At 38.4% G+C, this 15,149-nt stretch overlaps 1 protein-coding gene and 1 long non-coding RNA gene across 2 annotated transcripts; both read right to left on the bottom strand.

The window, feature by feature from the left end:
- Window positions 1-386: 386 nt before the first annotated feature.
- LOC113590598 lies at window positions 387-7,696 on the bottom strand. Its single transcript, XM_035527250.1, has 8 exons — window positions 7,689-7,696; window positions 6,063-6,082; window positions 5,566-5,883; window positions 5,350-5,378; window positions 4,782-4,842; window positions 4,285-4,398; window positions 2,338-2,415; window positions 387-2,213 (listed from the first exon to the last, which is right to left on the bottom strand). The coding sequence occupies exons 2-8, from the start codon at window positions 6,079-6,081 to the stop codon at window positions 1,141-1,143; spliced, it is 1,692 nt and encodes a 563-aa protein (XP_035383143.1). The 5' UTR covers window position 6,082; window positions 7,689-7,696; the 3' UTR covers window positions 387-1,140.
- A 1,473-nt stretch (window positions 7,697-9,169) lies between these two features.
- On the bottom strand, window positions 9,170-11,138 carry LOC118241562. Its single transcript, XR_004776185.1, has 3 exons — window positions 10,412-11,138; window positions 10,085-10,156; window positions 9,170-9,977 (listed from the first exon to the last, which is right to left on the bottom strand). It is a non-coding gene; the product is annotated as an uncharacterized LOC118241562 (long non-coding RNA).
- Between the last annotated feature and the right edge of the window lie 4,011 nt (window positions 11,139-15,149).

Genomic DNA, 15,149 nt, shown 5'->3' with positions numbered 1-15,149 from the left:
AAGGAGCTGAACACAGCAGCAGCACTAGAAGAGCCAAATGCAGCGTCATTGCTGGCTGGTGGATCACTGATGGCCATGGGCATGCCATCAGCACCTTCTTTAGCATCAATGATGGAGAAAGAGGGAAGCAATGAGGGCAGTGAATAGGGGAATGGTACTTATTAAAAAAGCAGGCATGAACTGGGATTTTTTATGGAAATGGAACTGTCTGTGTCCAGGGCAAACTTCCATATGGAACACTAAAATAAATCTAATCTAATGTTCTCTGTTGAAAAAGGCTTCAGATAATTAAACACTACCAGACAGGGTCCTCTCTAAAATTAAGTTAATGTCAGAATTAAAAATGAAGTAAAAAAAAATGCAAATCATACAATACTTGTGCAGGATGATGTATTTAAAAAATAATCAAACAGTACAAAGAAAAAAGTGAACAGGTTTCTAGAGACAATGCAAAGTTGGAGTACAGGAATGTAGATAGGGAAGATTATAGGCAAATAATGATGTCAAACTAAATGCAGAAAAGCAGGAAGAGAACATAAAATAATTGACTAGTTGCATACTAGAAACCTCTAAACAAACCTCATCTTCTCTTGACAAAACTTGTTCAAATACATTAAAACCAATGGGGGGATTCAACTGTGAATGGCTGCCAAAAATAATTAATATAAATAAATAAATAAATTGATTAATTAATTAATTAATTTTTAAAATTTATAATAAAAAGTAAAGAAATCACTAAATCAATCCTCAGTTAACTTGGGTGGGCACAACACAAACATATCAAACATGTCTGATAAAGCTTGAAAACTACAATAATAAAGTTGAAATGCAAATAGAGGTACAATGGGGTTCCCATCCAAAACAAAATTGAATGGAAAGCCAGGAGTGTCTGATTAAGTGGAGGTGAGGTGAGGTGAGGAGGCTGGCAATGATACAACCAGGTGCAGAGCTAAGGGTGTGATGGAACCAATGTCCACTTTAGAACTGAATAAGCGTACTTGGCTATTCCAATGGAAACAAACACAGTAAAGCACAGTTCACTGAAAGAGTTTTGAAAGTGGAATTATTACAACAGTATTATTGTATAAAAAAGAATAAAATCTCTGTCTTTTATAATCAAACTAATTCCAAGCCTCAGCATCATTTCTTTTCCATGTGGGCCCAAACACTCTGCTGGAGTTCAGGTAGGATGATCTTCAGGAGGCTTCTCTCTGCCTCCATCATGGCCTCTCCTTCATACAGCTCCCTAAGCTTTTCCATTTCCAGGTTGAACTTTTCTTCAGTCTCTCTCCTGTGTTTTGCGCACTCCTCTTTCAGCCTCTCTAGCTCCAAGTGAACTTCCTTCTTCTGCTGAATTTCCTTCTCCAGCTCTCTGTCTAGTGTTAGCTTTCTTTTCTCATCTTGTTCCTCTGTTATCATTCCCTCAAGTTTACTTATTTCATCTTCATGTTGATTTATTTGTGCATGGCATTTATCAGCTGATTCTGTAAACCTGCTCAAGCTCTCCTGTAAACCTCTCTCCAGTTTCTCTTTAGCTTTTCTTTCCTCTCTCCTTTTTGTTTGCCCTCTCCGTTCTGCACATTTTTTCTCCAGCTCCCTAACCCGACACATTGTTTGGAGGTAGACTTCATTGCTGTAAAATCGATTATTGTTCGCTATCAACATCTCATCTATTTTCTCCAGCAACCGGAGGACCCGAACTTTATTCCCATTTTCCATAATGTTTAGCATGTGAAACCTGTTTCCAGATTTCTCTACTAGTCCCATTACCTCTGGGCTTCCTGCAAAAAGCTCTTCTAAGATGTCATCTTGTAGCTCACCAAAAACAGTAAAAAGAACCATGGTAAACCACCAACACCTCTCTCCAAAAATCTCCTCCATTTTTTCCAGAATGTATCTAATTTCTCCTGCCGACTGTTTCGCTGGTATGACTAGGAGGAAGGCGTGGGGTCCTGGGGCAGACAGACGGACACAGCGTTCCACATCTTGTCTCACCTCCTCCAGAGAGAGTTCAGGGCAGAACCAGTCAGGAGTGTCCACCACAGTCACCTTCCTCTCATTCACCCTCCTCTGTCTGCTCTCACTCTGCTGGGTCACTGCAGATGTACCAGCCTGGTTCCTCTCCTCTCTGTCAAGGATGATGTTTCCTGCTTCACTTTTCCCAGACCCAGTCCTCCCCAGCAGCACCAGCCTGAGATCAGGCAGTGGAGAATCTGAAATAAATTATACTTCACTTTTTCACTTGCAGTAAATGAGGGGGGGGAAATGAGGCACTAAACTCAAAACAACTTAATGGGAGACTTTTAAAAGTTTATAGAACAGATACAAATATCTTACTCTTTAGAGGGTGTTCCACACTGATACTTGTGTTCCTCCTTTTGGTTCTTGTACTGATTGACAAACTCTCTTTACATGCTGTAAAACCAGAATCAGAATGGTAATTATATTTCTTCAGAAGACTTCAGAAGACACCTTCATGGTTTACAAATAAGAAGAAAATAAATAAAACAAATTTCAAATGTTTAACGTAGTTTTTCACTGCTTTTGTGCAAGCAATAAAAATCAGCAAGCATATGTTTTTCTCAATTAGTTGGACACCCAAGACATGAGTGTAGCCAATTTGTTCTCCAGGAATTTACAGACCTTCTCACCATTATCACCATTAAACTATTCACCATTAAACTGCAAGACATTTTGCACTTTAATAACAAAGTTAAACTGTTACTATGTTGCACTACTTAACGTGAGCATGACCTGTGATACTGTGGCCTAATAGATTCTTTTAGAGAGATTAAGTGATCATCTTTACTTGCCTGGATCTGTTTTTAACTGGTTTACCTCATATATTCATGGAAGAAATTATTTTAAGTATCTATAGATATACAACTGCACCAACCACTGAGGTTACCATTAGGGCACCACAAGGTCAGGATCAATATTAGGATCATTACTTTTCAGGATGTACCTGCTACCCCTGGACAGTGTGACCAGGTATAGCATCTCTTTACACAGCTATGCTGATGACACTATGTGGCTGTGTCTCGTAATGACAGCATGCTGATTGAAGCACTTATTAACTGTATGTTAGACATAAAGGTCTGGATGTCACAGAAATGTTTAAGGCTCAAACAGGATAAAACAGAAGTACTGATCATTGGCTCAGAGGCTCACAAAGAAACTGACCAACAAACTATACACACTAGAATTTAACCCAAGTCAATAAATAAACAAAATGAGCAATTTTTGACTCTGAGGTTAATTTCAAGGTTTACAAAATCAGTCAGTCCATTTCTCTCTCTGGGAAATACAGAGAGATATCTGATGCATTCTTTTTTTAACTAGCATGCTAGACTATTGTAACACCCTCCTTTCTGGCCTACAATTAATTAAATGCAGTTAATTAATCAATTAATTGAACATTCTGGTGTACTTCCTGAGGCCAAAATTATACCTATTCTAAAGTATTTACACTGGTTACATGTAAGTTTACATATTGATTTTAAAATTATTTTATTAGTTTACAATGCAATACATTGTCTTGCACCAGACCACCTCTCAGACATGCTTCTGTATTATGAACTAGGAAGGCCTCTGGGGTGCTTTGGTGCACAAAGCAGAACAAAAGCATTTGGTGATTCTGCTTTCAGATTCTGCTTTCATGCTGCAAGCCCCTGGAACAGCCTGCTAGTGGAGGTGAGAGGAACAGAAAAATAGTGATATTTCTATCTAAAAACTTAAAACACATGTGTTTATTCTGGCTTTTATGTAGTCTTATAATTTAGCATCTTAGTAGTTATACCCATTTGATTTATTATCATTGTTAATGTTTATTCTACTCTAGTTTTCTTTTTAACATTTTACTCAATTTATTCTTATGAAATATTTCTTAATATTTTATATACATTCTATTACTTGTATTACTTTTTTTTTATATTAACTACCATTATCATTATTTATTCAGTTATATTTGTATTAGTCTCTAAATCCATTTGAACAGTCACACTTTGAATTACAATTAGATTTTTGGAAAGGTGTTTAAATAAGTAGATAATGTTAAAATAGTGAAAACTGGGTACTTCAGATTCTGATCTGTGAAAGCTTGCTACTGAAAAGTGAATACTGTTTAGATCAGATTTCTGTAATCGAAAAGTATGAAAAATATTAAAAAGGATAATCAGTAAAGTTCTGAAGAACTGCTATAAATAATCAGTAAAGTTCTCAAGCACTGCTATAAATAATCAATAAAGTTCTCAAGCACTGCTATGGTTTAATATGAAAACTCACCAGTATTTGAATGCTCCTCCTTTTTTTCTTCTTTATCATTTAATTCCAAGTTCTTCACCTGAAGGGCTTCCTCAAGTTTTTCTTCTTGGTATCTTATTTCTGCTATCCAAATTTCTTTATTTTTAAATAAATAAAACAATATTTTCTTTTATAACAATACATTCAATTAAAAATGTTTAAACTTGGGATGATTCCAGTAAATGTTTTATATTGTTTCTCCATGCCCAGCTGTGCAACACTAAGTGTGGCTAACTGAGCCCAAACACAGCAAAAGATTTGAAACAAATAAGGAATTATATATTTGCCTCTTCCCAAACCTCTGAACAGGACACTATCTGACATGATGTTTTAGTACTTGGTTTGTCTAAGATGGACAAGTTTCATAAATGAACACTGTTACTGAAAATAATAGGAACCCAGTGGGTTGCAAAATAACCAGCCATAGTATAAAACATATTACTGACCAGTAATTCAATTGGATTAAGTATTGATCTCACCTGTCTTCAGAACAGACATGTCCATTTGCCTTCTCTCTTCTTCTGTCCATTTCATGTTCCACTATGAAAAACAGTTTTATTAACATCATCTAATACATGCCATTACAGTCATTTCTTAGTGTGTTAGTGTGAAACAATGACAGTTGCTATTAATGACTGTGGCTGATTTAAAATATTTTAATAGTTTAGTACCATAATGGCCATCTCAGTAGGTTGAAAAGCATTACAAAAGACGTGGAACTGAATTAAAGATTAACTTTCCTCAGAGTCCAGTTAAATAATTTGAATAATTTGAATAATGAAACTATTAACATCTAATGAAAATACTAATTTCAGGACATTTAAAAGCATGCCAAACCAGTTTTTTTCTAGTTTGCTTTAACAGCAGTGAAGAGGTTAATAAGAAATGTGAATACAAGTGATCACTGCAGATGCATTTGTTACTAGAAAATGGTAAGTGTTAATAGTGGTCCCTCTCGACTGTCCAGTTGTGATCGAATCACTTGTGAATAATTTAATACCAGGTAAAAACATGTTCATAAAAAAGATAAATAGATTATTTTCTCACCTGGCGTATAATGGCTTGAAGTTTATGATCTGATTATTGACAAAGAAAGAATTTTTGGTTTTAATATTTCTAGTGCTCCAAAGTATTTAAGAGTTAAATGATTTCACGGTCTGCATTTCCTACAGATAGAAAATGAGATGTTCTACTGTACAAATGTTTCTTCTCTTTAATTTTTAAGATACCAATGAGTGTACATATGAATTCTGGAAAACTTACTCCAGCATAATCTTAGTGTAATCTCTGCCCTGTGATCCTTGGTGACCTGACACAGGTAAATGCCTGCATCTGAACTTCTGCTTTGCTTCAGCTTTAAGGACACAATTCCTCTCTCCAGCTCCCAGGTGAACAGACTCACTCTGTCCTTGTAGCCACTCCCCTCTGTCACCTGTCCATGCTTATACAGGCAAATACATTCTGTCCCCTTAAACCATCTGATCTCCATGGCAACAGCACTGGTTTCAGGACACAAGTGACAGGAGAGAATAAGAGCCGAGCCACGTTGAGGTGCTTCAGCGCTGAGTTTGAGTTTAAACACTGTATGGGCACATAGACACACAAATACATGTAATGTTCTCACCTTATGATAAAATGTAACTGTAATGAATTATTATCCAATGTGTACAGTAAACTCTTAATAAGTAATCTATATACATAGTACTGGTAGGCCAAGAAAATAAAAATAGCTACTGATGAACAATGGTAGTTTGACTTACATGTCTTTGCCTTTGCCATGCTTTATTTTACACAGGTTAAAGAGAAAGAGAGATGGGGGGGCAGAACGTGATTATTCAGTACTGTACACCAACACTGTTGTTGATGTTGCTGACATCCCACACTTGTAATGTGCTCTTGTTGTTGTTAATATCACAGTCCAAAAGCCCACTCTTGCACTTCAAGATTCTCCTATGGTCAGAACACATGTTTGTGACTTGGAAGAGGCAGGTTCAAAGCTGAGAGTGGTAACTGCCCTCTGCCTTTACTACACACCTCGATAGCATCATTTACTGTTCTAAAACTCTTCATTTTCCCACTAAATATAAACATGTTTTTGTATTCTCAGTTATTATTCTACCAGTTTTTAATCAGTGACTTTGGCTAAATGTGTCAACAATAAATAGTGAAGAGATCAATACTTGACAATTGTCATAATGTTGTCCAGAAATTAAACCTAAGTACTTTTTTGTATGTCACCTGGGGAATTTGTTGGGCATCTAAAGAGTCATTGCTCAGCCAAGTATATTGTTTTGGGGTATCTTGCTCCAAATATATGTGCTTTTTATTGCTATTTTTAAATTAATCTGTTAAATGTACAATTTCTACTTTTTATTTAATATAAGAATCTACACAACAAAGCATACAGGAATTCAGTATTATTAATTGGCATGTCTTGTAAACCATTTTTTAAAAGATCAGAAAAAAAGAGAAAACCTGTTACAAAAAAACAAACAAACAAACAAAAAAACCGTAAAAACTAAAACATGTAAAGCGCGGTAAACTATCTACGCTTCAAATATAAATACGCACATACACCCGATATTACGGTTGCTCATACCGCAGCGTAAACGAGTGGCCCGAAGTTGAGGCAGATGTTCATGTTTTTTAAGAGCTTCATGTAGTCATGGCCTTTTGCTTAAACTGACTAGATACAAAATAATGAATACATAAATAATGAATAAGGCATTTGGCATTTCAATTCCAAATCTCACTAAAACACTAAACACTATACACAATAACACTAAAATAAAACAAATAACTAAATGTCTATATAATGTACGACGGTGTGTAGCCACACGTAAGAATACGTTGTTGTACGTGTACTTTGAATGGATATTTTATTATATCGTTACGGCAGTATTTGGACGAGATCTGTTCTACTGTTATTTTTTATTACTTATTATTATCATATTACTTATATTATCATAAGGCGGTAAAATAACTTCATGCAAGAAGCGACAGAGTAGTGGAGCTGATGTAAAACGTGAGATATTATGATATAATAAAGTTCGTTTGTATACAGTTTACAGTTATAACATTCATTTATCAGTATATTACAATTCATACCAAATACGAGACATTTGAAGGTTCATACTCTAACTATCCCACAGAGAAGGGGAAAAAATATAATGTAAAAATTTGTAAACAATATTCAACTATTCACTATTACATCGATTAAATATCCAAGTCCAAGACTATAAGAGAAGACTACTTTATCAAACATGTTCTTCTTATTCAAAACATTTATTATAGTAGAATTTAGTACTTTACTCATTAGGCTCAGCTAAAGAACATTAGAAACAATTTATCTATATTTGTATCACGTTTTGCGTTACATGACTTACCTCGCCCATAGAATCCTTAGAGGGGATTACTTTCATATTACAAGTTCTCTGAAGTGACGCCACAGGATACCACAGTACACTACAGGACGTTTCAGCATATTTATATCCTGTCATGTTTAGGCAAGACATCGGAGCCGATGAAGAAAATGCGATGTTGTTCTTTATTCGTACCTCTAAATCAATGCAACGATATTTCATGGACATGCGTCATATTTAAACTACTATCTACTAATAACTATATGTCGTCCTACGTATCTAACTTCTTAATAGAATAAAGTAGTACAGGGAGAAACGCAACACATTTGTCTCATTTTATCATTTCAACAGAGGTTTAAAGCGCTGGACCCCGTTTCCCAAATGATTTTAAATGAGAAAGCGAATGTTCATACTCGCTCTACCATTTAGCAATGGTCTTCGTGTTACGATCCTTATGTGAAACCCAGCCCAAGACGTGAAGATCATTGTCAAAGATACTTATGGAATGCAACTGCCTAAAACACATACGCGAAGGAAATAATGCAAATAAAAATGCTTTCATTTTGCATTTCATTTTGAATCTCAATAGCATTTGAAAAGCATTACATGCGACTTTAAATTCATCTGTGAATAACACCGCTAGGTTGAAGTAATGACAAAATCATTGGATTTTAAATCTAACACAGTTCTTGCTTTATTTTTTCCCTCTCTCTCTCTCCCTCATTGGAATTCCTATAGTGATTAAATCATATTACAAAATTATGCCAAATAGCATGTGTTACACTGCAGTGAGTGTGGTCAATAGGCCAGTAGGTCCAGTAGTGTGTCACACTGCAGTGAATATGGCCAATAGCGTGTGTCATAGTGCAGTGAGTAGGGACAGTAGTGTGTCACTCTGCAGTGAATAGGGTCAATAGTGTGTATCACACTGCAGTGAGCATGGTCAGTAGTATGCGTGGTCAGTAGTATACATTCAGAAGGGCCAACAGATACCTGCCTGGATACCATTCACTTTTATACAGTTTGGTCTATATATTTATATATACCTCTCCAATTGCTTCTCATCAGGGGTTCAGGGGTCATGGTGAAAAGGTCACACTCATGGTCATCTGCATCCTGAAGAACAGTGTGGTCACACTGAATAAGATTGATGTGGAGTAATATAGGCTCAGTACAATTTTCCATTCACTTGACTCTAGAGATGTTGCATTATAAAGGGGAATTACATATATTGCACTGTTTGTTCCTATTATTCTATCATTTATGTACAGTTACTAAATATATAATTAAAACCTGTTCTAATGTTTATGAGAAGCTATGTTTACAATTTATGGTGCTGGATACACAATGCAGTATTTACCCAATTAAGAATTTCTTGAAGTTCCATAACACATAACTGTACTAGAAAACACCAAAACTAGACTTTGTTCCAATAGTGCTATTAGGTTAGACTGAAATCTAACATTCACTTATGGTACTATGCTGAGATGGTTGTTCCACTTAAAGTCTAACTTCCATAATTTTTGAGGTCTAGCAAAATTTGCATGCCCCTACAGGGGCAGTTAGCAAATGCAGAGTGAGTGAGTTGGTTTTAAAAGAGGAATTTAGGGGTTATTCTTAAATTTATTAAGACAAAAATAGTGACTTTGATGCATATATACAAGGAACAATTGTGTGTGTGTAAGGAAAACGGGAAGTGGTATAGGGAAGTATACAAATACAAGTGGATCATTGTGGCATATAAAAGAACAAAGTTGTGAAATAAAATGTGGTAGTCAAACAGATTAACACACATCATGTCAGGCAAGGAAATGAAGCAGGGAGCAGGTCCCCCCAAGGACAGCAAGTATATAGTGCTTCATATTCGATATAACTGAAAAATATTTAGTCTAGGAGAGTCTAGAAGATTGTTGTACTCCTATATATAATCCTAAAAATGCTTTACAACCAGACAGGTTTTACATCCAGCCAACACACTGGTAAGATGTGGCAGCCAACTGCACACAGCATGCTTTCAACCTGAAACCGCAGCCCCTTGGGGGACTGCATAGAGCACAGGAAGGGGACTGAATATAACACCCTGGACATGTAGACAAACAGACATTCACACACACTCACCAGGACAATGTTTAGCTAACCTAACCTCAATGTTAATGTCTGTGGAAGGTACTATTGCCTGGCTCCCCTCCTCTCTGCCCAGTATGGTGTTTCCTGCTGCACTCTTCCCAGACCCAGTCCTCCCCAGTAGCACCAGCCTGAGTTCTGCTACAGGAACCAGCACTGGAGAGTCTTGACTGGAGGATTCTCCACCCACTCAGAATAAACAAGAATAAATAATTTAATATGGAATATTTTACTGCAACCTGGTGAATGAGCTGTTAATAAAATACTAAAGGCACTAGATGAAACATTAATCTTACTCTTTGGAGGAAGTCCCTTCATACTGTTTCTCCTCCTGAGTGGTGCTGCTGAGTCTGGATTCTCCCCACTCACTATAATACAGCAGAACCAGTTAGAATGGGGAACACATTCTTCAGAAGGCAGAGATCACATACAGCCAAAATGATTAAAGTAATCCATGATGGACCATTATTAACTAGTTTCAAAGGATAAATTGCATTTTGGCCTAAATATCCATTAGCTTATTAAGTTCTACAATACAGTAGCTGTGTTGCTTATGTGTGACTGTGTAACTACTGTCATTTTAAACATTTTAGGCTTCTTTTTAAAATAAAAAAATTACTCACTGTTTGGAGGGTCCAACTCCTTGCTGTGTGTTGTCCTGACTGGGACTGATGAGCCTGGGTCTGTCCTCTCCTGCGGCTGCTTGTTTCTTTCCTGTAGAAGTCTGTCCTTCTCCTCAAACCTGCTGGTCTTTCATCATCTCCTTTAGTTGCCTGCCTTTATCCTACAGTTCTTTCCCAGTGTCTCCAGTTGCTTTTTACTGGATTCAACCTCTTTCCTTTTTTTTTGTTTCTGTATCATGGGAGCTTGCATACGGTGCTGGAACCCAGTTGGGATTGTCTTTTGGAGGTGCACAGCCCAGAGGAGGGAAGCTCGGTGCCCACTTCACAGATCCTGGACCCAAACCTTGTCGTCATCTTCCATCAGGTACACCTGTCTAAGCCAGCTCCCCATCACCCAGGCAGGCGCCATTCTCAGAGGTTGACAGGCCCTTGGGGGCTGTCACAGCACACCAGGCACCAAGCCTGTGGGATACACCCACTGCCCCCTCCCACACACACCTCGCACCTTCCCTGCTCCCAATCCCCTAATTACTGATTACCTGCACCTGTCCCTTGTTTGCTTTTCTTTGTTTCTCCCCTCTATTTTAATCCCACAGGAATGCTCATCCAGTGCTGTGTATTAATCCTTGCTGCTGCATTCCACATGCACAGAGTCTGCTTCCTGCTATCCTTACAGGCTATTGCTGTGTTGAATTGAAATGCTTCAAGTTATTTTGCCAGCACTGTTTTGTTTTGGGCTGTTTCTGCTTTTGCCAGCTTGTCACTGGTCCAAACAAACACTTGCATTTCACTTCCTCCTGCCTCCATTACAGTCCCAAAATGAACAAACACACTTCTGTTTATTTGAGACTACTACTCTGATAATGTGATTAGCGATATCTGCTCAGATTTGTAATTATTAATGAATATTTATATAGAAATATCAATGTCAGTGTTTTTATTTGTTTGTTTGTTTTCATGTCATATTCTGAGATGAGACACGGATGCTGAACTTATGTAGAGCCCTGTAATACTTACCCCAATATATTCATAATGTAATCTCTGATGTGTGATGTGTCACTGATGAACTAACAAAGAAAAACTCCTGCATCGAGTCAACTGAAAGGAGACATTTCCTTCATGTAGCTTCTCAATGAGGAGATTCACTCAGTCCTTGTAGCCCCTCCCCTTTGTCACCTGTCTGTTCTTATAGGGGCAAATACAGTATGTCCCCTTAAACCATCTGATCTCCATGGCAACAGCACTGATTTTAGGAGACAGCTGAACGATGTTGAACCTGGATGAGAGTGACAGCTGGACAATGTTGAGTGCAGAGTTTCAGTTTAAACACTATAGAGATAGGTATGTAAACAAATTGAATTTAATTGCCTTTTTATATAACAAAAACAAACAACTGTTGATTTAATATTGATTTGTATTAAATGGACAACATAAGTAGAGTAAACAAAGTACTGATAAGTGTGGAGGTTTTACTTAATTATGCTTGCAGTTGCCATACTTAATGCTGAGAAGGAGGTGGCGCAGAGGGAGCAAGAGACAAGGCTGAAAGAAAGAGTTCTTTATTATCCATTACTCATACATCTGCAAAGCAGCGACAAACAAGGAAACCGAAACCGAAACCGAAACAGGCATTCCAAGTAGCGCTGTGGTCAGCTAATGTGCAGTGCTGACAGCAGGAACCTGTGAGTTTCAATAGCAAAGAAAGAAAACAAGGAACAGGTGAGGAAGGTTAATAGGTGGGTGATTGGGAGCAAGGCAGGTGTGTGGTGTGATCCTGAGCAGCAGTGGGCATGTCCAACCAGGACAAATGCTGCTAGAATTCAACATTATTACTTCTTTAAGTAATGCTGAAATACTTAAAATGTCTATATTGCTTTTAACACTTTAAAGTTATTTTATTCTAGATTGTTCATGTTAATAGTGCTTTAGTATGATGATAAATCCTCTTAACCCTACCATTATTTTTATTTATTTATTTGTTTTACATAGGCTACACTGTTTTTATATGCACTGCTTTAGGTGAAGTGTGTCCACATTTGTGAGATCATAATTTCACAGTAGGTCAAGAGTAGATGCAGCCCTGGGAGAAAACCTAAAACACTTTCACTTCACCAATGTGTAGAATGTGTAGATGTAACAAATGCAAACACACGAGAGATAGGATCCAAATGCAAGAAGTTATACTGAGTTTTTTGAAGCAGGTTTCTACTGAACAAAGAGGTTTCAGTAGGATCCTGAATGTAGTGAGTCAGGCAGGAGGGAGATTTTCTGTACTCTAAGTCAGACCAGTCCAGGGTCATAGCCGAGGGGGAGAGTCTGGGAGGTATCCAAGAGTCAAGCAGAACACAGAGCGTAGAATATAGGCAGAGTTCAGTAACCAGGAAAACTAACATGTACAGGAAAGTTGTGTCAGAATCACCAAAAGGGCAGAGGGGATCTTAAATAGGAAGCATAGGTGTGGGAGAGAATGGGCAACAGGTGTGTCTAGTTAGTACTCTGGAGAACCAGATCAGAGGGTGGGAAGAGGGGGTGGACGCGGCCGTGCTGGGGCAGGCGTACTTTATGGGATGCATGACAGTCAAGGTAGAATCTGTTTTATTCTCCAAGATTATGGCTTTGCTCAAACATGTGGCTCATATCCACGTTTGATATAATCTGACTGGTGCAGGAAATATTTTTTGCAGGCCAATTGGCAAAAGGCCACTTGAAATAAAGTTTAACAACATATTTTTGTTTTAAATCTAATTGAAAAAAAAATGAACCTCTGGACACGTTTTGCAGGTTGGCGAGTCAGATTTGACTTCGTGTGTATATGAGGGGTTGTGTTCTTCGTGTGCACCACTTCTTGCCATTAGAATGTGTGAAAAGTGGGCAGGGTAGTGATTTTGTATCTTTCATAAGACAGAACAAAGAATGGGTGGGAGGAAACGCACAGCGAAGAGACACTAGAATTCAGGTGAATGTGAATGTTGGCATTGTCATGAGCCAGTGTGAGCCAACTGTTTTTAGAATGGATTTCTGTAATAAAAAAAAATTAAAAATGAAAGATGTGCAAGGGGACAGTCAGTAAAGTTCTAAAGCATATCAATGTTACACATTGTAATATCAAAATCCAGAGACTCCTAGGGATGTGGAAAGTTCAGGGTAATTATATTTTCATTAGTGTAGGCTACATGACTTATGCAGCAATGTCATACTAAAATTCCACATTTATTTATTTTTTTTTCATTTAACTGAACACATTTTGTCTTGAGATACCAGAAGACACAGGGTATAAATAAACAAATGATTAAATAGAAACAAGTCATAGGTGAAACAGGTATAGGGGGTGGAGGTCAACCATACAAGAAGAAGTGGAAACTGAAATAAAAACAATAGCTGCATCGCATCGTCTTGGTAACTGTGATACCAGGGGGGGGAACAATGACAGCTTTCCTCAAATGCAAATGACAGTGACAGCCAACATGATCAGCTAATGAATATTTTTGAAAATGTATAAATAAAACTAACTAAAAATAAAAGCTCCACCCATCAATCAGTGAAGACACAGATTTACATGCACAAAATATTTTTATTTTATGTTTATTCTATCATTATACATTTTTAGTAGTTTAGAAGTAAAGAACACAATAGTCAAAATAGTCTTTAGAAGGTTTGTTACTGTATTTACTTAACCCTATTGTCACGGTACGGCCCCTCCTGCCGAACATCTGTGTGTGTGTGTGTGTGTATGTGTGTGTGTGTGTGTGTGTGTGTGTGCACTTTTATCTGTATGGCCACACCCTCCTTGTGTTTCACACCTTCTCCTCATTGTGTTGCGTTAGTGTGCTTGCATATAAGTCTTGTGTTTGAGTCTGTGTGGGTCAATGTTTGAACCCAATAGTCTGCGTGCTATGCTCATATTTACATGTCTAAATAAACGTATGTGTTTGTCCTACGAACTCTTCCCTGCATCCTGCTCAGCCTCCTCATCACAGGAACATTGTCTGCCGAAGGATGCCAGGAAGGAAAAGCAAGAAAAACAAGAAGGGGAAGAAGGCACAAAACCGTTCCTCCCCAGCCCTTATGGGGAAATCCTCCATATGCACTCTCAGCACTCTCAGTACCACAACGACAGGGGAGAGTGCACCTGGAAAATTTTGGGGGAGCCCTGGGTGTAGTTCAGGGGAGGACTCCGCAGAGCCCTACAGGCCCCTGACGGAATATGAAAACTGGTACAAGGGAGACCAGTACCCAGGTCCGGAGTCCGCAGGGTCCAATTATCCCTACTGGGACTACTGGAAGAGCTATGGGGAGTATGAATAAAGTGGGAGCTATACAGACGTCAGCCTCCGATCGGAATGTACCGACATCACCTTTCGATCGGGCTCCGCTATCCATCAGGTGGAGAATCCGGCAGTGGAGGTTGAGGAGGCCATCCATAGGGATTCTCTTCCAGAGATGGACACCGTATCAGCAGATTCCGAGAGCAAAGAGCCTCCGGCACCTAAGGTACCACCTGAGGCTCCACCCAGGAGATGCCGACCCAGAATAAGTAGGCTGCCCAATGGGGCTCGCAGGGAGTCGTCGTCTTCCGATAAGGACACTCCTCCTGCGAAGGCTCGCAGCTCCAGAGCTCAGGCGCCTACACTGGAGCCTCGTAAAAGTAAGAAGACAGCATCACCAGAGCCTGGCCCCGAGATGGCCCAATCAGCTGGTGCGCCTCCAGATGTACGCGCGCTGAAGACGCAGTAGCTGC

This window comes from Electrophorus electricus, chromosome 6, assembly GCF_013358815.1.
Source record: "Electrophorus electricus isolate fEleEle1 chromosome 6, fEleEle1.pri, whole genome shotgun sequence".
NCBI classification, from domain to species: domain Eukaryota; kingdom Metazoa; phylum Chordata; class Actinopteri; order Gymnotiformes; family Gymnotidae; genus Electrophorus; species Electrophorus electricus.
The sequence above is the reverse complement of the archived record's forward strand: the minus strand, read 5'-3'. Positions and strand labels throughout refer to the sequence as shown.